Below are 26,853 nucleotides of genomic sequence, written 5' to 3'. Positions count from 1 at the left end.
TGATGATTGCATCCTGTATGGGCTGATTGGATCCTGTATGGTCTGATGATTGTAATCTGTATGGGCTGCTGATTGTATCCTGTATGGGCTGATGATTGTCATCCTGTATGGGCAGATGATTGTCATTCTGTATGGGCTGATGATTATCATCCTGTATGGGCTGATGATTGTCATCCTGTATGGGCTGATGATTGTCATCCTATATGGGCTGATGATTGTTGTCCTGTATGGGCTGATGATTGTCGTCCTGTATGGGCTGATGACTGTCAACCTGAATGGGCTGATGATTGTCGTCCTGTATGGGCTGATGATTGTTATCCTGTATGGGCTTATTTTTGTATCCTGTATGGACTGATGATTGTCGTCCTGTATGGGCTGATGATTGTCGTCCTGTATGGGCTGATGATTGTCATCCTGTATGGGCTGAAGTTTGTCATCCTGTATGGGCTAATGATTGTCATACTGTATGTGCTGATGATTGTATCCTGTATGGGCTGATGATTGTCATCCTGTATGGGCTGATGATTGTATCCTGTATGGGTTGATGATTGTATCCTGTATGGGCTGATGATTGTCATCCTGTATGGGCTGATGATTGTATCCTGTATGGGCTGGGATTATTGTATCCTGTGTGGGCTGATGATTGTATCCTGTATGGGCTGATGATTGTCATCCTGTATGGGCTGATGATTGTTGTCCTGTGTGGGCTGATGATTGTCATCCTGTATGGGCTGATGATTGTCATCCTGTATGGGCTGATGATTGTCGTCCTGTATGGGCTGATGATTGTCGTCCTGCATAGGCTGATGATTGTCGTCCTGTATGGGCTGATGATTGTCATCCTGTATGGGCTGATGATTGTCATTCTGTATGGGCTGATGATTGTCATCCTGTATGGGCTGATGATTGTCATCCTGTATGGGCTGATGATTGTATCCTCTATGGGCTGATGATTGTCATTCTGTATGGGCTGATGATTGTATCCTGTATGGGCTGATGATTATCATCCTGTATGGGCTGATGATTGTGGTCCTGTCTGGGCTGATGATTGTCATCCTCTATGGGCTGATGATTGTCGTCCTGGATGGGCTGATGATTGTCGTCCTGTATGGGCTGATGATTATCGTCCTGTATGGGCTGATGATTGTCATCCTCTATGGGCTGATGATTGTATCCTGTATGGGCTGATGGTTGTCATTCTGTATGGGCTGATGATTGTCATTCTGTATGGGCTGATGATTGTATCCTGTATGGGCTGATGATTGTCATCCTGTATGGGCTGATGATCGTATCCTGTATGGGCTGATGATTGTCATCCTGTATGAGCTGATGATTGTCACCCTGTATGGGCTGATGATTGTATCCTGTATGGGCTGATGATTGTCGTCTTGTATGGGCTGATGATTGTCGTCCTGTATGGGCTGATGATTGTCATCCTGTATAGGCTGAATATTGTCATCCTGTATGGGCTGATGACTGTATCCTGTATGGGCTGATGATTGTCATCCTGTATGGGCTGATGATTGTATCCTGTATGGGCTGATGATTGTATTCTGTATGGGCTGATGATTGTCATCCTGTATGTGCTGATGATTGTCATCCTGTATGGACTGATGACTGTATCCTGTATGGGCTGATGACTGTATCCTGTATGGGCTTATGATTGTCATCCTGTATGGGGTGAGGATTGTCATCCTGTATGGGGTGAGGATTGTCAGCCTATGTGGGTTGATGATTGTATCCTGTATGGGCTGATGATTGTCATCCTGTATGGGCTGATGATTGTCTTCCTGTATGGGCTGATGACTGTATCCTGTATGGGCTGATGATTGTCATCCTGTATGGGCTGATGATTGTTTCCTATATTGGGCTGATGATTGTGTCCTGTATGGGCTGATGATTGTCATCCTGTATGTGCTGATGATTGTCATCCTGTATGGGCTGATGATTGTCATCCTGTATGGGCTGATGACTGTATCCTGTATGGGCTGATGATTGTATCCTGTATGGGCTGATGATTGTCATCCTGTATGTGCTGATGATTGTCATCCTTTATGGGCTGATGACTGTATCCCGTATGGGCTGATGACTGTATCCTGTATGGGCTGATGACTGTATCCTGTATGGGTTTATGATTGTCAACCTGTATGGGCTGATGATTGTCATCCTGTGTGGGTTGATGATTGTATCCTGTATGGGCTGATGATTGTCATCCTGTATGGGCTGATGATTGTCATCCTGTATGGGCTAATGATTGTCATCCTGTATGGGCTGATGATTGTCATCCTGTATGGGCTGATGATTGTCAACCTGTATGAGCTGAAGATTGTCATCCTGTATGGGCTGATGATTGTCAACCTGTATGGGCTGATGATTGTCATCCTGTATGGGCTGATGATTGTCGTCCTGTATAGGCTGATGATTGTCGTCCTGTATGGGCTGATGATTGTCATCCTGTATGGGCTGATGATTGTCATTCTGTATGGGCTGATGATTGTCATTCTGTATGGGCTGATGATGGTCATCCTGTATGGGCTGATGATTGTTTCCTGTATGGGCTGATGATTGTATCCTGTATGGGCTGATGATTGTCATCCTGTATGTGCTGATGATTGTCATCCTGTATGGGCTGATGATTGTCATCCTGTATGGGCTGATGAATGTATCCTGTATGGGCTGATGATTGTATCCTGTATGGGCTGATGATTTTCATCCTGTATGGGCAGATGATTGTATCCTGTATGGGCTGATGATTGTCATCCTGTATGGGCTGATGATCGTATCCTGTATGGGCTGATGATTGTCATCCTGTATGAGCTGATGATTGTCACCCTGTGTGGGCTGATGATTGTATCCTGTATGGGCTGATGATTGTCGTCTTGTATGGGCTGATGATTGTCGTCCTGTATGGGCTGATGATTGTCATCCTGTATAGGCTGAATATTGTCATCCTGTATGGGCTGATGACTGTATCCTGTATGGGCTGATGATTGTCATCCTGTATGGGCTGATGATTGTATCCTGTATGGGCTGATGATTGTATTCTGTATGGGCTGATGATTGTCATCCTGTATGTGCTGATGATTGTCATCCTGTATGGGCTGATGACTGTATCCTGTATGGGCTGATGACGGTATCCTGTATGGGCTTATGATTGTCATCCTGTATGGGGTGAGGATTGTCAGCCTATGTGGGTTGATGATTGTATCCTGTATGGGCTGATGATTGTCATCCTGTATGGGCTGATGATTGTCTTCCTGTATGGGCTGATGACTGTATCCTGTATGGGCTGATGATTGTCATCCTGTATGGGCTGATGATTGTTTCCTATATTGGGCTGATGATTGTGTCCTGTATGGGCTGATGATTGTCATCCTGTATGTGCTGATGATTGTCATCCTGTATGGGCTGATGATTGTCATCCTGTATGGGCTGATGACTGTATCCTGTATGGGCTGATGATTGTATCCTGTATGGGCTGATGATTGTCATCCTGTATGTGCTGATGATTGTCATCCTTTATGGGCTGATGACTGTATCCCGTATGGGCTGATGACTGTATCCTGTATGGGCTGATGACTGTATCCTGTATGGGTTTATGATTGTCAAACTGTATGGGCTGATGATTGTCATCCTGTGTGGGTTGATGATTGTATCCTGTATGGGCTGATGATTGTCATCCTGTATGGGCTGATGATTGTCATCCTGTATGGGCAAATGATTGTCATCCTGTATGGGCTGATGATTGTCATCCTGTATGGGCTGATGATTGTCAACCTGTATGGGCTGAAGATTGTCATCCTGTATGGGCTGATGATTGTCAACCTGTATGGGCTGATGATTGTCGTCCTGTATGGGCTGATGATTGTCGTCCTGTATAGGCTGATGATTGTCGTCCTGTATGGGCTGATGATTGTCATCCTGTATGGGCTGATGATTGTCATTCTGTATGGGCTGATGATTGTCATTCTGTATGGGCTGATGATGGTCATCCTGTATGGGCTGATGATTGTTTCCTGTATGGGCTGATGATTGTATCCTGTATGGGCTGATGATTGTCATCCTGTATGTGCTGATGATTGTCATCCTGTATGGGCTGATGATTGTCATCCTGTATGGGCTGATGAATGTATCCTGTATGGGCTGATGATTGTATCCTGTATGGGCTGATGATTGTAATCCTGTATGGGCTATTGATTGTATCCGGTATGGAATGATGATTGTATCCTGTATGTGCTGTTGATTGTATCCTCTATGGGCTGATGATTGTATCCTGTATTCAGCTGATATTTGTATCATGTATGGGCTGATGATTGTCATCCTGTATGGGCTGATGATTGTATCCGTAAGGGATGATGATTGTATCCTGTATGGGCTGATGATTGTCATCCTGTATGGGCTGATGATTGCATCCTGTATGGGCTGATTGGATCCTGTATGGTCTGATGATTGTAATCTGTATGGGCTGCTGATTGTATCCTGTATGGGCTGATGATTGTCATCCTGTATGGGCAGATGATTGTCATTCTGTATGGGCTGATGATTATCATCCTGTATGGGCTGATGATTGTCATCCTGTATGGGCTGATGATTGTCATCCTATATGGGCTGATGATTGTTGTCCTGTATGGGCTGATGATTGTCGTCCTGTATGGGCTGATGACTGTCAACCTGAATGGGCTGATGATTGTCGTCCTGTATGGGCTGATGATTGTTATCCTGTATGGGCTTATTTTTGTATCCTGTATGGACTGATGATTGTCGTCCTGTATGGGCTGATGATTGTCGTCCTGTATGGGCTGATGATTGTCATCCTGTATGGGCTGAAGTTTGTCATCCTGTATGGGCTAATGATTGTCATCCTGTATGGGCTGATGATTGTCATCCTATATGGGCTGATGATTGTTGTCCTGTATGGGCTGATGATTGTCGTCCTGTATGGGCTGATGACTGTCAACCTGAATGGGCTGATGATTGTCGTCCTGTATGGGCTGATGATTGTTATCCTGTATGGGCTTATTTTTGTATCCTGTATGGACTGATGATTGTCGTCCTGTATGGGCTGATGATTGTCGTCCTGTATGGGCTGATGATTGTCATCCTGTATGGGCTGAAGTTTGTCATCCTGTATGGGCTAATGATTGTCATACTGTATGTGCTGATGATTGTATCCTGTATGGGCTGATGATTGTCATCCTGTATGGGCTGATGATTGTATCCTGTATGGGTTGATGATTGTATCCTGTATGGGCTGATGATTGTCATCCTGTATGGGCTGATGATTGTATCCTGTATGGGCTGGGATTATTGTATCCTGTGTGGGCTGATGATTGTATCCTGTATGGGCTGATGATTGTCATCCTGTATGGGCTGATGATTGTTGTCCTGTGTGGGCTGATGATTGTCATCCTGTATGGGCTGATGATTGTCATCCTGTATGGGCTGATGTTTGTCGTCCTGTATGGGCTGATGATTGTCGTCCTGCATAGGCTGATGATTGTCGTCCTGTATGGGCTGATGATTGTCATCCTGTATGGGCTGATGATTGTCATTCTGTATGGGCTGATGATTGTCATCCTGTATGGGCTGATGATTGTCATCCTGTATGGGCTGATGATTGTATCCTCTATGGGCTGATGATTGTCATTCTGTATGGGCTGATGATTGTATCCTGTATGGGCTGATAATTATCATCCTGTATGGGCTGATGATTGTGGTCCTGTCTGGGCTGATGATTGTCATCCTCTATGGGCTGATGATTGTCGTCCTGGATGGGCTGATGATTGTCGTCCTGTATGGGCTGATGATTATCGTCCTGTATGGGCTGATGATTGTCATCCTCTATGGGCTGATGATTGTATCCTGTATGGGCTGATGGTTGTCATTCTGTATGGGCTGATGATTGTCATTCTGTATGGGCTGATGATTGTATCCTGTATGGGCTGATGATTGTCATCCTGTATGGGCTGATGATCGTATCCTGTATGGGCTGATGATTGTCATCCTGTATGAGCTGATGATTGTCACCCTGTATGGGCTGATGATTGTATCCTGTATGGGCTGATGATTGTCGTCTTGTATGGGCTGATGATTGTCGTCCTGTATGGGCTGATGATTGTCATCCTGTATAGGCTGAATATTGTCATCCTGTATGGGCTGATGACTGTATCCTGTATGGACTGATGATTGTCATCCTGTATGGGCTGATGATTGTATCCTGTATGGGCTGATGATTGTATTCTGTATGGGCTGATGATTGTCATCCTGTATGTGCTGATGATTGTCATCCTGTATGGACTGATGACTGTATCCTGTATGGGCTGATGACTGTATCCTGTATGGGCTTATGATTGTCATCCTGTATGGGGTGAGGATTGTCAGCCTATGTGGGTTGATGATTGTATCCTGTATGGGCTGATGATTGTCATCCTGTATGGGCTGATGATTGTCTTCCTGTATGGGCTGATGACTGTATCCTGTATGGGCTGATGATTGTCATCCTGTATGGGCTGATGATTGTTTCCTATATTGGGCTGATGATTGTGTCCTGTATGGGCTGATGATTGTCATCCTGTATGTGCTGATGATTGTCATCCTGTATGGGCTGATGATTGTCATCCTGTATGGGCTGATGACTGTATCCTGTATGGGCTGATGATTGTATCCTGTATGGGCTGATGATTGTCATCCTGTATGTGCTGATGACTGTATCCTGTATGGGCTGATGACTGTATCCTGTATGGGTTTATGATTGTCAACCTGTATGGGCTGATGATTGTCATCCTGTGTGGGTTGATGATTGTATCCTGTATGGGCTGATGATTGTCATCCTGTATGGGCTGATGATTGTCATCCTGTATGGGCTAATGATTGTCATCCTGTATGGGCTGATGATTGTCATCCTGTATGGGCTGATGATTGTCAACCTGTATGGGCTGAAGATTGTCATCCTGTATGGGCTGATGATTGTCAACCTGTATGGGCTGATGATTGTCATCCTGTATGGGCTGATGATTGTCGTCCTGTATAGGCTGATGATTGTCGTCCTGTATGGGCTGATGATTGTCATCCTGTATGGGCTGATGATTGTCATTCTGTATGGGCTGATGATTGTCATTCTGTATGGGCTGATGATGGTCATCCTGTATGGGCTGATGATTGTTTCCTGTATGGGCTGATGATTGTATCCTGTATGGGCTGATGATTGTCATCCTGTATGTGCTGATGATTGTCATCCTGTATGGGCTGATGATTGTCATCCTGTATGGGCTGATGAATGTATCCTGTATGGGCTGATGATTGTATCCTGTATGGGCTGATGATTTTCATCCTGTATGGGCAGATGATTGTATCCTGTATGGGCTGATGATTGTCATCCTGTATGGGCTGATGATCGTATCCTGTATGGGCTGATGATTGTCATCCTGTATGAGCTGATGATTGTCACCCTGTGTGGGCTGATGATTGTATCCTGTATGGGCTGATGATTGTCGTCTTGTATGGGCTGATGATTGTCGTCCAGTATGGGCTGATGATTGTCATCCTGTATAGGCTGAATATTGTCATCCTGTATGGGCTGATGACTGTATCCTGTATGGGCTGATGATTGTCATCCTGTATGGGCTGATGATTGTATCCTGTATGGGCTGATGATTGTATTCTGTATGGGCTGATGATTGTCATCCTGTATGTGCTGATGATTGTCATCCTGTATGGGCTGATGACTGTATCCTGTAGGGGTTAAGACGGTATCCTGTATGGGCTTATGATTGTCATCCTGTATGGGGTAAGGATTGTCAGCCTATGTGGGTTGATGATTGTATCCTGTATGGGCTGATGATTGTCATCCTGTATGGGCTGATGATTGTCTTCCTGTATGGGCTGATGACTGTATCCTGTATGGGCTGATGATTGTCATCCTGTATGGGCTGATGATTGTTTCCTATATTGGGCTGATGATTATGTCCTGTATGGGCTGATGATTGTCATCCTGTATGTGCTGATGATTGTCATCCTGTATGGGCTGATGACTGTATCCTGTATGGGCTGATGATTGTATCCTGTATGGGCTGATGATTGTCATCCTGTATGTGCTGATGATTGTCATCCTTTATGGGCTGATGACTGTATCCCGTATGGGCTGATGACTGTATCCTGTATGGGCTGATGACTGTATCCTGTATGGGTTTATGATTGTCAACCTGTATGGGCTGATGATTGTCATCCTGTGTGGGTTGATGATTGTATCCTGTATGGGCTGATGATTGTCATCCTGTATGGGCTGATGATTGTCATCCTGTATGGGCTAATGATTGTCATCCTGTATGGGCTGATGATTGTCATCCTGTATGGGCTGATGATTGTCAACCTGTATGGGCTGAAGATTGTCATCCTGTATGGGCTGATGATTGTCAACCTGTATGGGCTGATGATTGTCGTCCTGTATGGGCTGATGATTGTCGTCCTGTATAGGCTGATGATTGTCGTCCTGTATGGGCTGATGATTGTCATCCTGTATGGGCTGATGATTGTCATTCTGTATGGGCTGATGATTGTCATTCTGTATGGGCTGATGATGGTCATCCTGTATGGGCTGATGATTGTTTCCTGTATGGGCTGATGATTGTATCCTGTATGGGCTGATGATTGTCATCCTGTATGTGCTGATGATTGTTATCCTGTATGGGCTGATGATTGTCATCCTGTATGGGCTGATGAATGTATCCTGTATGGGCTGATGATTGTATCCTGTATGGGCTGATGATTTTCATCCTGTATGGGCAGATGATTGTCATTCTGTATGGGCTGATGATTATCATCCTGTATGGGCTGATGATTGTCATCCTGTATGGGCTGATGATTGTCATCCTATATGGGCTGATGATTGTTGTCCTGTATGGGCTGATGATTGTCGTCCTGTATGGGCTGATGACTGTCAACCTGAATGGGCTGATGATTGTCGTCCTGTATGGGCTGATGATTGTTATCCTGTATGGGCTTATTTTTGTATCCTGTATGGACTGATGATTGTCATCCTGTATGGGCTGATGATTGTATCCTGTATGGGCTGATTGTCATCCTGTATGGGCTGATGATTGTCAACCTGTATGGGCTGATGACTGTATCCTGTATGGGCTGATGATTGTATCCTGTATGGGCTGATGATTGTCATCCTGTATGGGTTGATGGTTGTATCATGTATGGGCTGATGATTGTCATCCTGTATGGGCTGATGATTGTATCCTGTACGGGCTGATGATTGTCATCCTCTGTAGGCTGATGATTGCCATCCTGTATGGGCTGATGCTTGTCATCCTGTATGGGCTGATGATTGTCATCCTGTATGGACTGATGACTGCATCCTGTATGGGCTGATGATTGTCATCCTGTATGGGCTGATGATTGTCATCCTGTAAGTGCTGATGATTGTCATCCTGTATGGGCTGATGACTGTATCCTGTATGGGCTGATGACTGTGTCCTGTATGGGCTTATGATTGTCATCCTGTGTGGGCTGATGATTGTCATCCTGTGTGGGATGATGATTGTATCCTGTATGTGCTGATGATTGTCATCCTGTATGGGCTGATGATTGTAATCCTGTATGGGCTATTGATTGTATCCGGTATGGAATGATGATTGTATCCTGTATGTGCTGTTGATTGTATCCTCTATGGGCTGATGATTGTATCCTGTATTCAGCTGATATTTGTATCATGTATGGGCTGATGATTGTCATCCTGTATGGGCTGATGATTGTATCCGTAAGGGATGATGATTGTATCCTGTATGGGCTGATGATTGTCATCCTGTATGGGCTGATGATTGCATCCTGTATGGGCTGATGATTGTATCCTGTATGGGCTGATGATTGTTATCCTCAATGGGCTGATGATTGTCATCCTGTATGAGCTGATGATTGTCATCCTGTATGGGATGATGCTTGTATCCTGTATGGGCTGATTGAATCCTGTATGGGCTGATGATTGTAATCTGTATGGGCTGCTGATTGTATCCTGTATGGGCTGATGATTGTCATCCTGTATGGGCAGATGATTGTCATTCTGTATGGGCTGATGATTATCATCCTGTATGGGCTGATGATTGTCATCCTGTATGGGCTGATGATTGTCATCCTATATGGGCTGATGATTGTTGTCCTGTATGGGCTGATGATTGTCGTCCTGTATGGGCTGATGACTGTCAACCTGAATGGGCTGATGATTGTCGTCCTGTATGGGCTGATGATTGTTATCCTGTATGGGCTTATTTTTGTATCCTGTATGGACTGATGATTGTCGTCCTGTATGGGCTGATGATTGTCGTCCTGTATGGGCTGATGATTGTCATCCTGTATGGGCTGAAGTTTGTCATCCTGTATGGGCTAATGATTGTCATACTGTATGTGCTGATGATTGTATCCTGTATGGGCTGATGATTGTCATCCTGTATGGGCTGATGATTGTCATCCTGTATGGGCTGATGATTGTATCCTGTATGGGTTGATGATTGTATCCTGTATGGGCTGATGATTGTCATCCTGTATGGGCTGATGATTGTATCCTGTATGGGCTGGGATTATTGTATCCTGTGTGGGCTGATGATTGTATCCTGTATGGGCTGATGATTGTCATCCTGTATGGGCTGATGATTGTTGTCCTGTGTGGGCTGATGATTGTCATCCTGTATGGGCTGATGATTGTCATCCTGTATGGGCTGATGATTGTCGTCCTGTATGGGCTGATGATTGTCGTCCTGCATAGGCTGATGATTGTCGTCCTGTATGGGCTGATGATTGTCATCCTGTATGGGCTGATGATTGTCATCCTGTATGGGCTGATGATTGTCATCCTGTATGGGCTGATGATTGTATCCTCTATGGGCTGATGATTGTCATTCTGTATGGGCTGATGATTGTATCCTGTATGGGCTGATGATTGTCATCCTGTATGGGCTGATGATTGTGGTCCTGTCTGGGCTGATGATTGTCATCCTCTATGGGCTGATGATTGTCGTCCTGGATGGGCTGATGATTGTCGTCCTGTATGGGCTGATGATTATCGTCCTGTATGGGCTGATGATTGTCATCCTATATGGGCTGATGATTGTATCCTGTATGGGCTGATGGTTGTCATTCTGTATGGGCTGATGATTGTCATTCTGTATGGGCTGATGATTGTATCCTGTATGGGCTGATGATTGTCATCCTGTATGGGCTGATGATCGTATCCTGTATGGGCTGATGATTGTCATCCTGTATGAACTGATGATTGTCACCCTGTATGGGCTGATGATTGTATCCTGTATGGGCTGATGATTGTCGTCTTGTATGGGCTGATGATTGTCGTCCTGTATGGGCTGATGATTGTCATCCTGTATAGGCTGAATATTGTCATCCTGTATGGGCTGATGACTGTATCCTGTATGGGCTGATGATTGTCATCCTGTATGGGCTGATGATTGTATCCTGTATGGGCTGATGATTGTATTCTGTATGGGCTGATGATTGTCATCCTGTATGTGCTGATGATTGTCATCCTGTATGGGCTGATGACTGTATCCTGTATGGGCTGATGACTGTATCCTGTATGGGCTTATGATTGTCATCCTGTATGGGGTGAGGATTGTCAGCCTATGTGGGTTGATGATTGTATCCTGTATGGGCTGATGATTGTCATCCTGTATGGGCTGATGATTGTCTTCCTGTATGGGCTGATGACTGTATCCTGTATGGGCTGATGATTGTGTCCTGTATGGGCTGATGATTGTCATCCTGTGTGTGCTGATGATTGTCATCCTGTATGGGCTGATGATTGTCATCCTGTATGGGCTGATGACTGTATTCTTTATGGGCTGATGATTGTATCCTGTATGGGCTGATGATTGTCATCCTGTATGTGCTGATGATTGTCATCCTTTATGGGCTGATGACTGTATCCCGTATGGGCTGATGACTGTATCCTGTATGGGCTGATGACTGTATCCTGTATGGGTTTATGATTGTCAACCTGTATGGGCTGATGATTGTCATCCTGTGTGGGTTGATGATTGTATCCTGTATGGGCTGATGATTGTCATCCTGTATGGGCTGATGATTGTCATCCTGTATGGGCTAATGATTGTCATCCTGTATGGGCTGATGATTGTCATCCTGTATGGGCTGATGATTGTCAACCTGTATGGGCTGAAGACTGTCATCCTGTATGGGCTGATGATTGTCAACCTGTATGGGCTGAGGATTGTCGTCCTGTATGGGCTGATGATTGTCGTCCTGTATAGGCTGATGATTGTCGTCCTGTATGGGCTGATGATTGTCATCCTGTATGGGCTGATGATTGTCATTCTGTATGGGCTGATGATTGTCATTCTGTATGGGCTGATGATGGTCATCCTGTATGGGCTGATGATTGTCATCCTGTATGGGCTGATGATTGTATCCTGTATGGGCTGCTGATTGTCATTCTGTATGGGCTGATGATTTTATCCTGTATGGTCTGATGATTGTCATCCTGTATGGGCTGATGATTGTGGTCCTGTATGGGCTGATGATTGTCATCCTGTATGGGCTGATAATTGTCTTCTTGTATGTGCTGATGATTGTCGTCCTGTATGGGCTGATGATTGTCATCCTGTATGGGCTGATGATTGTTGTCCTGGATGGGCTGATGATTGTCGTCCTGTATGGGCTGATGATTATCGTCCTGTATGGGCTGATGATTGTCATCCTATATGGGCTGATGATTGTCATCCTGTATGGGCTGATGATTGTATCCTGTATGGGCTGATGATTGTCATTCTGTATGGGCTGATGATTGTATCCTGTATGGGCTGAAGATTGTCATCCTGTATGGGCTGATGATCGTATCCTGTATGGGCTGATGATTGTCATCCTGTATGAGCTGATGATTGTCATCCTGTATGGGCTGATGATTGTATCCTGTATGGGCTGATGATTGTCGTCTTGTATGGGCTGATGATTGTCGTCCTGTATGTGCTGATGATTGTCGTGCTGTATGGGCTGATGATTGTCATCCTGTATGGGCTGATGACTGTTTGTCATCTTGTATGGGCGGATGATTGTCATCCTGTATGGGCTGATAATTGTATCCTGCATGGGCTGATGATTGTCGCATACAGAAGGACAAGGGGCAGTCTTGGCTGTCCCAGCATGTGGTGGCCTCTTCCTGCCTTGGTCTAGGGCAGGGCATTCAAAGGCGGAAAGAATCAAACATCGCCGGCCGGGCTTTCTTCCTAAATAGCGCAACTTCCAGATTATCTAAAATATTTAATTCGAAACTATCATGTTGGGGCCATCGTAAAACACCATCTTTCTTCGTATAGCGAACCCATACTTCATTATAGGTGATAGGACCCACTCCATGTTTTGAATAGAGCTCGTAAGTCGGAGTTCCAACCGGAGGTATCGGACACGAATCCTCCAATCGGGAATCCCTGTTGCAACCACAACTAAACCATTTCCTAAATTTTCTAAGACCAGGCATCTGATAGCTCACTAATCTAGCTTCAAACTTCAAGGGGTTATCAACTATCGATATACTCACAAATATACGAGCCCCTCGGCTTCGAATATTGCAATAACCGAATTAAAACCAAGAAGCAAAACAAAGTCGTGGGAGCGACCCACTTGTACTTAACCAAAATATCCGTCACGCCACCAGAAGACCGTCTATCGTCTCGCTCTACAAATCATCAATCGAGGGTCCAAGACAGGGCGACAGTCAGGGCAGCAGTCCTTCGTAGCTGTCGGAAAGTGGGAAGCCTCGCAGCAAAAACCTTCGGACCACGACAACATACAGGGGTCGATGAAGTGGATGGCCTTCCTCCAGAATTTCCTCACGTGGCTCCTCACGATCCTCGGGCTTGGACCGGTACCGCTGAAGTCGCCCAACGTTGGGCGCCAACTGAAGAACCGGGTTTTTAGAACCCAGCGGCGCCAGGGGCACGCCCAAAGTCTTCGGGTTCACCTGTCTTGGCATACAGAGACACGGAATACTTCTGGATGGCGTCAGAGATCAAATTTATTAGCTGTAGCTAGTAACAGTAATCCCAGCAATACAACACGGTGTACAACTCAGGAAACTGTTCAACTTTTGTAGAGCAAGACATCACTTTTTATCCACATTTTGCTCATTATAAATGCACACCCACTGCGACAAACACTGACGAATGAAATACATTTTACCATGCATTATCACATCATAAAAGCTCGATTTACATTGTACCAACCCACAAGTTAATTATTAGGAATGTCCCAAATTCGATTTCTACAAGCCGGACAAACCCATAATTTAAAGCACTATACATGTAATGAAAAGTCAAAAGAAAAGAAACAATTCAGATGCTGAATAGGATAAGATAGAACTAAAGTTAACGATATCCTGAACATTGATTGGAAATCTCAGACAACGGTCAGCCAGAGAAATTGGCTTCGCAAAAGGGTCCGTTTCAGGTGACGGGGTCAGCGTCCTACAGTTCACTCACAAGTCAGAAAAGGCCTAGTTAATACGTACATGAACAATGAAGCCCATGCAACTTTGTTCGTTCGGTTACCTCCACGGGCCTACGTGAGGGCAACACAAAATGGCGTCACGAACAACTCGAACAAAATGGAGTCCGGTTCGAGAATCACAGAACCTCATACCAAGCTTTCTCTCTTCTACCGCACCCAACACATAAACAGCATCACAGCAACTCTGTTTTATCCACCTCTCATCCATTGGACAGTTTAGAACCTTACTACATGACCCACAGGCTGCACCACCACCCCTAACTCATACACCTTCCACCCTAAACAGACACAAATAAAATAAGCAATGTGCCACACCTCACAACTTTGCTTCTCCATATCTACTGATTAACAAGGTTAGTCTACAAAAACAACACAGCACAACAACTCCCTCTCAAACACCCTCTCCACCACCTACGCACGCACACCCATCAAAATGCCTTCTGACCCTGCTGGACGAAGAACACGATACAGAAAAGATACACGATTGCTATCCTCATTTACCAAATACCAACACTTAGGACACACCAGCTGGAAGCCCACAAAATACTGCTCACTCCTCTACAAAACAGTCACACTATCTCCAAAGCACATTCTCTAAACTGTCTACTAATAAATGCTTGATCACTCTTTAAGAACAAACATCACATCAACGACTCTCTCACCGATGCAAAAGGAGACATACTGTTAGACCTGGCATCATTGGCGCAGGTCTCCCTTCCCCCCTCCTCTTCCTATCTTTTGTGTTGGCTGGATTTAGATGCTCTGGGCGATTGCTCCCTGTATATAAATGACTGTATGAATTAGGGTAACCAATAGTGAGTTACCCTCCATTTCCCTATCGCAGATACAAATATACAGCATATCTCTCTATATCTAAGCATGTATTTGTACTATAGGTATGTACCTATAGGTGTGTATTGCTTTGTATAAATATGTAGAATAATTATGTTTAAAAACAATTTATTATATATATATAAATATAAATATATATAGATATAGATATATATATATAGATCTTCATTAGTTCTGCTCAACAAATGTACATATTACTGATAGTAACATTCTGTTTTTAAGATGTATATAGGTGACTGCATAAATAAGTAAATATTTTCATCATAACTATTTATCTACACTTGCTTCACTATTGATCTATAAAAATTGTATATAAATAAATAAAACTAATTTAAAGTACGGCAACACTTGAAAGCCAGACTTTATTTAATGCATCTTTAATCTACATATACTACCTTCGTTGTTGCCTCTATCTACCTTCCATGTACTTATGGATCTATATCTTTATTACTTTTGAATCTATATATTTATTCTTTTTACGTATTTATTACTTTTCCTCTAATTCAGCATATCCAATGCACTACTCTATTTTTCACCCTATACCGCTCTCAATATATTCTCCACCTCAACTCTCTGACTCATCTCAAACCTCTTTTTACTACTCCTTCTAATGCACTACCCTATTTCTCACCCAATACCTCTATCAATATATCCATTACCCCCACTCTTTCATTCATCCCAAACCCTATACCACTACTATGATCCTTAAAATAACCCTTTCAAGACTCTTCCCTACTCCACCCTTCCTTACATCATCTCATACCTCTTTTTACTATTCTGCTTTCTAAAACAAGCCTTTCTAAATGCTCCCTCTGACTCACCCCCTCCACCTCCCTTTTACTCATCCCAAGCCTCTTCCTACTGCAATGAGCTGCAAAACAAATAAACAAAAACAAATCTGAATCCTCCCCCTTTATCCCTCCACTATCCTTCTCAATCCAAATAACTGACTAACATATCCCCCACTCAAACTACTTTCATATTTTCACTGCACTAATTCACCACTAATCCTTTATGGGTTCGGGAGTAGCATGCTACTTGCCGAAAAAGCGCTTCAACACCCCATCAGGGGTAGCAAGAGCTACATAAATGCAAACCTTTTCCCTCTTCTACCCCTTCACTATGCTTTTCAATCCAAATAACTGACTAATATCCACCACTCAAACTACTTTCATATTTTCACTGCACTAATTCACCACTAATCCTTTATGGGTTCTGGAGTGGCGTGCTACTCGCTGAAAAAGCACTTTGACGCCTCGTCAGGGGTAGTGAGTGCTATATAAATGCAATTACAATATAATATAAATGCATGCATGCATACCAACATGCGCACATAGATAAATCCATACATGCACACATACATTCACTATGTTCCTTGAAAGATAATGTATGGAAATATATAGCCTGAAATGCTTTACTTAACTTTATAACTTGTACCTAGCCTCTGTCTTTATCCCACACATGCAGTCAATCAAGCATACACACATGCATATATATGCGTACCCATACATACTAGCAACATATATACAATGAAGCATAGGCACATGCATACATATATGCATACATACATATTTACATACACACCTACATACAGACATACACAGGTAAACAGTCCTTCTTAAGACGCTCCTCCAAAGCTGGTGCCTACGTGAAGTTGGGCGGATCTCTGTTTCTCAGAAACAAAGCCGTCTGAAACTGAACTCAGACAAAACAGAAGTCCTCATCCTAGGTACATCCCCCTCTGCCTGGGACAACTCCTGGTGGCCGGAAGCCCTCGGAAAAGCACCCATCCCGACACACCACGCACGGAACCTTGGCGTCATCCTGGATTCTTCACTCTCAATGAACAGACAAGTCAGCGCCGTATCCTCATCCTGCTTCAACGTTCTTCGCATGCTCAGAAAAACATTCCGCTGGATCCCCTCCGAAACAAGGAAAACAGTCACCCACGCTCTGGTCACGAGCCGACTGGACTACGGAAACACCCTCTACGCAGGTACCACCGCTAAACTCCCGAAGAAACTCCAACGAATCCAAAACGCCTCAGCCAGGCTCATATTAGACATCCCACGTAACGAACACATCTCTGGTCACCTTAAAGACCTCCACTGGCTACCCGTCAATAAGAGGATCACTTTCCGACTGCTTACCCACGCACACAAATCACTCTACGACATCGGACCCGATTGCCTCAACTCTCGACTGTCCTTCTACACCCCCTCCCGCCAACTACGTTCTTCCAGCCAAGCCCTCGCCACTGTACCTCGCATCAACAAGACCACCATGGGAGGCAGATCCTTTTCATACCTGGCTGCTAAAACATGGAACTCACTCCCCGCTTACCTTCGTCTCACCCAGAACCACCTAGCGTTCAGAAAGCAGCTTAAAACGTGGATATTTGACAAATAATCCTCCTCCCCTTCCTAAGCGCCTTGAAACCCTCTGGGTATGTAGTGCGCTATACAAATTATTTGACTTGACTTGACTTGACTAGATATACACACACATGACCACTTGGGGGAATGACGATTTCCAACCTCATTACAATGTTCTGCTCCAGATCCTCACCATCTCCTGCCTATTATTATTGCATTTCTTATATAGCCTTATATGCCTATGTATTTGCGGCTCCAGATGCTTATTTATGAAATAATCACGCAGTGCGGCCCCCTGCTGTGCTGCGTGATAGGGAAAGCCGACGGACACCACACCCGAGGGAGGAACCGAGGAAGCCAGTGTCCCTGCTGCACGCCGCCACCCCTCGCCGGACCCGCTGCGCGGGTCCCGCATCGCGGCTGCAGCCGTTTTCTTCTCTTTGCTCTTGTGAAGGGGCATACTTTGCAGCAACCGGCAGGGCTGCGAGCACAGCGGCGGACTCCGAGGACCAGGAGTCCCCGCGAGCCCTTCTCCAGCTGGGCTGCTCTCCCTGCCGGCCCCGCCCTCACTCTTGACCACTTTAAATTGCTGCCTCACCTGGACTCGGCGGATTTCGTTGCCGACGGACACCACACCCGAGGGAGGAACCGAGGAAGCCAGTGTCCCTGCTGCACGCCGCCACCCCTCGCCGGACCCGCTGCGCGGGTCCCGCATCGCGGCTGCAGCCGTTTTCTTCTCTTTGCTCTTGTGAAGGGGCATACTTTGCAGCAACCGGCAGGGCTGCGAGCACAGCGGCGGACTCCGAGGACCAGGAGTCCCCGCGAGCCCTTCTCCAGCTGGGCTGCTCTCCCTGCCGGCCCCGCCCTCACTCTTGACCACTTTAAATTGCTGCCTCACCTGGACTCGGCGGATTTCGTTGCCGACGGACACCACACCCGAGGGAGGAACCGAGGAAGCCAGTGTCCCTGCTGCACGCCGCCACCCCTCGCCGGACCCGCTGCGCGGGTCCCGCATCGCGGCTGCAGCCGTTTTCTTCTCTTTGCTCTTGTGAAGGGGCATACTTTGCAGCAACCGGCAGGGCTGCGAGCACAGCGGCGGACTCCGAGGACCAGGAGTCCCCGCGAGCCCTTCTCCAGCTGGGCTGCTCTCCCTGCCGGCCCCGCCCTCACTCTTGATAGCTATTTGGACACCTACATATAGGAACTAACACTCCCGCGGCGCGGGAGCGCGCGGGAGGGCGCCGGGAGAAGCCCGGGACAAGGGCGGGACCGTCTGTGGCCGTCCGGGGCCGGAGGAGGCTGGGCTGGGCCCCATTATTAACATTTTCCTTCCTGACCTTTTAAATATTCTTAATTGCACCTTGGTTATATTTATATGGTTATATTTTGTGTAAACAGTGTTGTTAAAGTCCCCTTATCTGGACAGATTAACTTTGTGTCTTGAGTGGCTCTGCCACCTATTTAGGTTGGTCATATTTTTGCCTGCTATACTTCAAAAAAGATTAACAAAAATGACCCTAAGATCTGGCAAGGAGAGGCAGGTTCAGGTCTCCACCTCTAACGGTACCTTTACTGGTACAATTGATCAATTTTTTAAACGCTCAACTGCAATATTAGAGAAGGAGATCGCCTTAGTTGAAAAACGCCTCTCGCTTGATATCATAACTGGCAAGCGCTCTTCACTTGGTAAAATAAGTGAGGCTGTCTCTCCTGTCCCACTTTCTACGTTGAATGCGGATAGTAATGTAGATGTAATGTTGGCACCTGTTCCTGAGATTCATATCGGGGAGATTACGAACACTAACCAGGAAAATGCTTTTAATACTGCACATGAGAATCTACCCAATAGTGGGACTATTTGTTTAGATCAGTCTGGGGATAATTCTGGTCTCTCAGACTCACCAAAACTTAACATTAGTAATGATCTAATGGACTCTCCATCTCTATTAGAGCAGACACCGACCCAGAATCCTGGGAAACGCAAGAGGGTTGCCTCACCAGATTTGGTGGAACAAACAGAGGGGGTGGTAAATGTTTCAGCTCCGCCCCCACAGCCACCTAACACTAACGCTTCTACTCAACAAGGGGGGGGTGAGACTATGACAATGATTAGCATCACAGAAGAAATATTTTTGGCTAAAATTGAGTTGCTATTCAAATCTCTTCTTTTACCTATTTTTGAAAGGACAAGGTTGTTAAACACAAAAATGGACACCTTAGATCTGTTGGTGAAGGATAGTATAGCGACTTCTGATAGAATTCTCTCCAGCCTAGCAAAAGCTGGTTTGTCCCCTCCTGTCCCGTCCAATCCGAAGCCCTTGATTGTGACAAATAATAAAGTAGGGGGTAACAACACCCAAGTAGGAGCTTCTAAATCAAAGGCCCCGCTAAAATCAGGACCCGCTCAAATAAAAATTGCCCCTACAGAGAATCCTGCAAGGCCTAAGCCCACCAAAAACCAGCAGGTTCAGAATAATCCAACACCATCCAGGGGCCAAAACACCACTCATCAGCCCATTGCCAAACCCATCCCAAAGAAACAGTGTGTGAACCTTCCACCGGAGTCAGTGCCCTATACAATCGTCTTAACTGGTGTGGCTCCACTTGCACACGGCAAGAGGGAAACACACAAGGATCTTTATAATAAGGTCACATTTTGGCTTAATAAAAACCGGCCACTTCCACCCAATTTAAATCCTGAAATACTTAACGTTAGGAGGGTGGACTGGATAGGTTATGGTAAGAAAGACCTTGAGGGGGATTGTGTGGTGGTTAGTTTCAGAGAGCCCTGGGTTGCCGAATACATCGGCAGAGAACCAAGATTTGGTAGAGTTGGGGACGTACAAACCTTACTATTGCATTACTTTTATCCAGCTTTACATGCTAATAGACCCCACACTCCGTTCCAACACTCAAGAAGGGACAGGCCCAGAGGGAGATTTCATTTCGATACCCCGCTCTATCCAATGTTCTATCCTCACCTTGCGAACCGGTTTGCCCCCCTCTCCGGTCTAGAAGGTGTGGATTGACTTGATGTAGAACAACTGAATACTGGGAGTACTAGCGCTGTACTAACTTGCTCTCCAAAAAATGTGTATGTTTCAGGGGTAGAAACTGTCTCCATATCTGGCACAAACCCTAAGAGGGTGGAAAAAAGGGAAACATTCTTGTCAGGTAATCCCAGACAGAAAAACAATAAGGCCACTGTTAACCCATCTGCCAATATGGCAGAGAAATCAACATACACCCTTGCAGTCTTGTCTTGGAATATAGCGGGATTGAAAGGGAAAATGTCAGAGGCCGCTTGGGGTTCTTTTGTGGATCTACATGATGTAATTATCCTGCAGGAAAGTTGGTCAACAGAAGCTATCTATCGGGTTGGCTTTCTTAATTACTATAAACCAGCCAGCAAAGGACCGAAGGGCCGCCCGTCAGGGGGTTTAGTCATTTGGATCAGACAATCCTTAGCCATTACCATCACTGAACTCCCTACTTTGGGTAATGATATTCTAGCACTGAAATTAACAGACAACAATAATCAGGTCCTTTTTCTGTTTAATATATATGCTAGAGGGATACCGGGTGGGAAGACTGCGGGAGTGGTAGCTGAACTTGACTTTCTATTGAATAACATTAGCAGGGATAGCTGTGTCATGGTGGCAGGCGATTTCAACTGTTGCTTCGAACCATTTCCCAACCTTGATAGTGGGGGTTATGGGGAAATTGATCAGATCTGGAATATTCCCCCTTTGTCTGTTGCCCCTATCAAAAAAGTGACGGAGGCAGTTATGCAATGGTTAGGTTTTTGTCTTGAATGGGACTTACGCGCAGTGAATGGTAGGACCAAATCAGACCCGATGGGAAAAGTTACATTTGATAACTCCATAAACTCAAGTCGTATTGATTACTTTTTACTTAAGATAGAGTTTTGGAAAATGTTGGTGGATATGGAAGTAGTCAGTAGATCTGAGAGTGACCATAATCCCCTGGTGATATCATTATTAGTATCTGGGGGTCTCTGTATGAACCCTGCTACAAACATTGAAACTGCAGATGCTGGCCTTACAAACGACTGCAGAAGAGTAAAATGGGCTGGGCTTCAAGACAACACTGCTACTATTAGCAGGATTGCCATGGAGGTCTTAGCGGCCACAAAGCAGATGGTTCCCATACTTGAGGTTGGTACTCCACTCGACCAAATTGGGACTATACATGAGACTCTTTTTAATAAAATTAAGTCTTTTTTTATCAAACCTGTTAAGGGAGGAAGTAATAAAGCCCAAGCACATCCTAGGTTGAAATGGTACGATAAGACATGTAGTATTGCCCACAGCTCTCTGCTAAGTGCCATTAAATCTAAATCATGTGTGTACATAAGGATAGCGAGGGTGAATTACAAGAAGGCATTAAAAGAGGCAAAAACTAAATGGGACGACCAGCGTTGGTTGGATTTATACCAGGCAAGTACCTCATCCAACCAACAAAGATTTTGGGAGGTTGTGAAATGGGGAGAATCTGGGGAACTACATAGTCCGGTAAACCACGTTCCAGCAGAGCAATGGGTCAAACATTATGAGGTGCAGTTCAGCCACACGGAACGGATCTCCCTCACTACCATTAGGGAAGATGCCAGTGTGCAGCCTGAATTGTCCTCATCTGATCACGTTGTTTTTACCGAAACCGAAGCTATTTCTGCTCTTAAACAAGTGCAGAATGGCAAAGCCCCCGGCATAGATTGTATCCCCGCGGACCTCTTCAAATATGACCAAAAACACTGGGTCCCGTATATATTAAACTTAGCAAATGCTATAGCCAGGGGCACTAGGATCCCTAACTCCTGGAAAGGGGCCGAGATTTTGCCAGTGCATAAAAAAGGGGATAGATCTGATGCGGGAAATTACCGCCCCATCAGCCTCATCGACGCCCTTCAAAAAGTAATAGCCAGAATGTTGTTGGGGAAGATTCATTTGTGGATGATAGAAGTAGATATCCTGTCTCCAATGCAGGCTGGGTTTAGGGCACACATTAGCACAGTTGATCAGATTTTAAGATTTGTCATGATCTATTGGAAAACTGTGCTACTGAGAGATGGGAAGATCTTCGCTGCATTTGTGGACCTCAAATCAGCGTTTGATCTGGTCCCTAGAGGGAAGATGTGGGCTGCACTGAGAAGGATGGGGGTTCCTCCTGCACTTCTAGATCTTACCATTAGGATGCACGAGGGTAACTTCGCAAGAGTCAGATGGGGTCGTCAGGGCCAGGTTACCGAACCCTTCCCCGTGACCCGTGGTGTGAGGCAGGGTTGTGTCCTGGCCCCCACCCTATTTGTGCTTTTTATTAATCAGGTGGTTAAGTTCCTTTCAGACACCCCCACTGATGCTCCTTCACTGGGTGGGACAAAATTCCCCCTTTTAATTTTTGCAGACGATACCCTCATATTGGCCAAAACGCAGAAGGGTTTACAGGTTGCAATAAACAAATTTATGGATTTTTGCAATTTGAATGATCTTGAGATTAATATTAATAAAACCAAGTTTATGGTCTTGACCAAGAAAAAGCCATTGAGGGGCAATATTCTAATGAATGGGTCCAGACTGGAACAGGTTGATGTAATGACTTATCTTGGTGTTACTTTGGATTACAGGTTAAAATGGAAAGAGCAAGTAGAGGCACTCTGTCTGAAATTTGCCCGCTTGACTGGCTGCCTAGTAAAAGAGCAGCGGCGCTCCCTGACTAAAAGAGTACTGCCCGCGCTCAAAATCTACAGTGCTAAAATCAGCTCAGCGATATTGTATGGGGCAGATATTTGGGGTTGTGTGGACTTGGCTGTCCTGGATAGGATACAGAATAAATTTCTTCGTAACCTAGTTAGTCTCCCCCCATCAACACCAGTCCTTCCACTTCTGATGGATATGGGCATGCACACCATTAAACATCAGGCCCAGTACAGGATGGTGGCTCTATGGAGACGCATATGGTCCACCCCGGAACTGGCCATGTTTGCCCGTGAGCTTCAAGATGTGAGACTGCAACAAGGGGCAGGCAATATACCGTGGCTAAAGCAAGTCAAGAACACCCTAATTGAAAGGGGCCTACCTTTGCTATGGTCAGAGCCGGGCTCCCAAACCTTTCCTACTAAGGATGAATTTAAAGTTTTTTTCTGGTCCATGGTAAAAACGGAACATGTTTTACTTTCTGAGAAAGCAAACTTGACAGGCCAGTTTTTGCTCCACAAAGTAATTCCTAACAAAGAAGTATATTGGGATGTAATCCTTAAAACATTGGATAGGAAGCTATATCATCAGTTCCGTGTGGGCACATTGCCCCTGAGGGCCTTTACTAGCGGCTGGCAGGGGCTGGAGTCAAGCTTCTGTCCCTGTTGTGCCGTTTGTGAAGAAACACTAGGCCATTTTTTATTTGTCTGTACTGCCTATTACGAACCTCGTAAAAAGTGGCTGAAACCTGTATGTACTAGACTAAACACCCGAGTGAGTAGTGAAGCATTGTACACCTTGAAAACGAACACTTCTGAATGGCTAACTATAGGATTGGCGAAATTCCTCGGGTGGGCTTGGTTGATAAGGTCTAAGTCAATCAGTTCATAATTCACGATCTAAACAACCTGTATATCACGTTCCCTGACTGTTTCTTTGGTCTATGAATTTAATAGTATTGAAGATCTGCTACTTTTATATATGCTCTAATGATTTTACCATTTCCCTTGACGTCTTTATATGTATGTTTAATCGAGATCTTAACCTCATTGTTCCTTTTTTTCTGATTTGGTTACTGTATGTATTTGGATAATTATATTGTTATGACTATGCTGTATCTATTGTAGACTATGTAAATCTTTCGTATATATGTGTCTTTTATGATGAAAAATCGAAATAAAGACGTTAAAAACTGAAACTGGAAAGGACAGGAAATGAGATGTGCCGTATTTAACATATAGCACATGAATGTGTTGTCAGACTCGTACTAAAGAAGACGATATTCATAATCTCTTCTTTTGCGCGGCGTAGGTATCAGCCAGGAAACGGTGGATTAAGCCCCTGTTTAATGTCATAGGTGTACGCTCGTACAAAGAAGCAGACAGGATTAGCAAAACTGACACCAGACATGTGGTTGTGTTTTGTATCAGTAGATTCCTTTTGGCAGCAAGCTTTGTACGCAAGAGACTGGCTCTGGACCTGTAGTTGCTTAGGCTTGTATTCATGTATTTATATTTCACGGGCTTCCTCTGATTCATCAAATGGTTGTATAGTAATGAATTGCTCCTGCGATGCCAATTACTGGAACTGTATAAACTAATTTTTTAAAAATGTTTTTAGGTTTTGCCTTCTTCTTATCAAATTTATGAATGGTATAGTGTTTTCCCTAAACCCCATCCGCCTGCGTGTAAACCCTCTATTCTTCTGTTATGTATGTGCTATGAAGTGTTGCTTATATGCATCTTTTATGGCCTCAATGTGCCGAAATAAAGACGTATGATGATGATATAGCGCAGTCCTGTCTCTTCCCACCTCTGGAGCTCCACGTGCCTCCCAGCCCAGCGCAGGGTCCCCTGTGCCCCGGTGCCAGGGCGCCTGCGCTGTAAGCAGGGTGTTTCGGTGCAGGAAGGGACAAAGATCAGGTGCAAATAACTCTCTCTCTCTGTTGCTTCCCAGGTCTGACCTTCTTCACCGTGGACAGTAGTGGCGTCTGCAAGGCGGGGATGCCGCCCTATTATGGCTACAACTACGGTGCCAACGCGGATGTTGTGGGCACGCTGGGGGCGGCGCTGACCAATGTCACCCACCTGCTCGTCGGCCCCGAGGGTCTTCTGTATGTGGTGAACGGCTCCCAGATGTACCGCGGGCCCATGCCTTCCAACGCGTCAGAGGTCTGGCTGACAAGTAAAGCGACGCTCGTGGGGAGCGCCGAGTGGGCCGACTTCAAGCGCCTCTTCTTCCTCGCTCGGGGGTCTCTGCTCTACGCCGTCACTCACGCGGGGGAGCTCTACGCAGGCTTCCCCCCGGACGCGGCCTGCCAGGTGTGGAAGGGCGTGCGAGGAGCCAGAATCGCCCTGGCCGGGTGGAACTCATTCTCCGCCCTCTTCTTCGACCCCAGTGGGGTGCTGTACGCAGTGACTGCCAGTGGCTCATTGGTAAAAGGAAGGCCCCCGGCGAGCACAGCGGACGACTGGCTGGCGAGAGCCAAGACCATCGGAACACTGGTCTGGGGCGAGCTGAGCCGGTTCATGGCCATCACTCCGGACGGCAACCTCTGGTGCGTCACCAGGACGGACGGCAAGGTCTACACGGCCCCCCCGCCGAGCTGCGCGGCCGACGACTGGCTGGCCAGCGCCTACTATGTGGGCATTCATTACTACTTTCCACAAATAGCATTTCATGCTCAGTTTTAGAGAAGAAGCGCCCATCACCCTTGTCTACGTAAGTATGACGTCATTCCCTCTTCTTTAACACACTTTCCACAACAGCTCTTAGTTCAGCTTGGCCTTCGAGTTATTGACTCAACTTTCCTACAGGGAGTTTTCAAAATGCACGGATGCTGATGCCAGAGTTGCCAACACGCTCCATCCATCCTGGGTTCTCAAACCTCATCGTTTCCTCCTAATGACTGACAAGTCTCCCTTTTCGCAAGCCCCCCTTCGCGCCAATCATGGCAGCTGATTGGGAATAGGTTGGGATGTTGGCAGGGGTGCCAGGCCTTGGGGGTCAGTTTCTCTTTCATGGCAGCTGATTGGGAATAGGTTGAGTTGTTGGCAGGGGTGCCAGGCCTTGGGGGTCAGTTTCTCATTCATGGCAGCTGATTGGGAATAGGTTGGGATGTTGGCAAGGGTGCCAGGCCTTGGGGGTCAGTTTCTCTTTCATGGCAGCTGATTGGGAATAGGTTGGGATGTTGGCAGGGGTGCCATGCCTTGGGGGTCAGTTTCTCTTTCATGGCAGCTGATTGGGAATAGGTTGAGTTGTTGGCAGGGGTGCCAGGCCTTGGGGGTCAGTTTCTCTTTCATGGCAGCTGATTGGGAATAGGTTGGGATGTTGGCAGGGGTGCCAGGCCTTGGGGGTCAGTTTCTCTTTCATGGCAGGAGCAG

The 26,853-nt window shown here is 45.7% G+C and overlaps 1 protein-coding gene across 1 annotated transcript in view; it reads left to right on the top strand.

Annotated features, from left to right (window-relative positions):
• LOC147725694 (uncharacterized) overlaps positions 1-26,163 on the top strand; it is an 80,421-nt gene extending 54,258 nt beyond the window's left edge. Inside the window, exon 3 of the mRNA XM_086964481.1 lies at positions 25,427-26,163. Coding sequence (XP_086820607.1) covers positions 25,427-26,163 — 737 coding nt within the window. The remainder of the gene's footprint in view (positions 1-25,426) is intronic.
• The last annotated feature ends 690 nt before the right edge of the window (positions 26,164-26,853 follow it).

The sequence above is a fragment of the Lissotriton vulgaris genome, chromosome 3_2 (assembly GCF_964263255.1).
Source record: "Lissotriton vulgaris chromosome 3_2, aLisVul1.2, whole genome shotgun sequence".
Classification (NCBI taxonomy): domain Eukaryota; kingdom Metazoa; phylum Chordata; class Amphibia; order Caudata; family Salamandridae; genus Lissotriton; species Lissotriton vulgaris.
The sequence above is the reverse complement of the archived record's forward strand: the minus strand, read 5'-3'. Positions and strand labels throughout refer to the sequence as shown.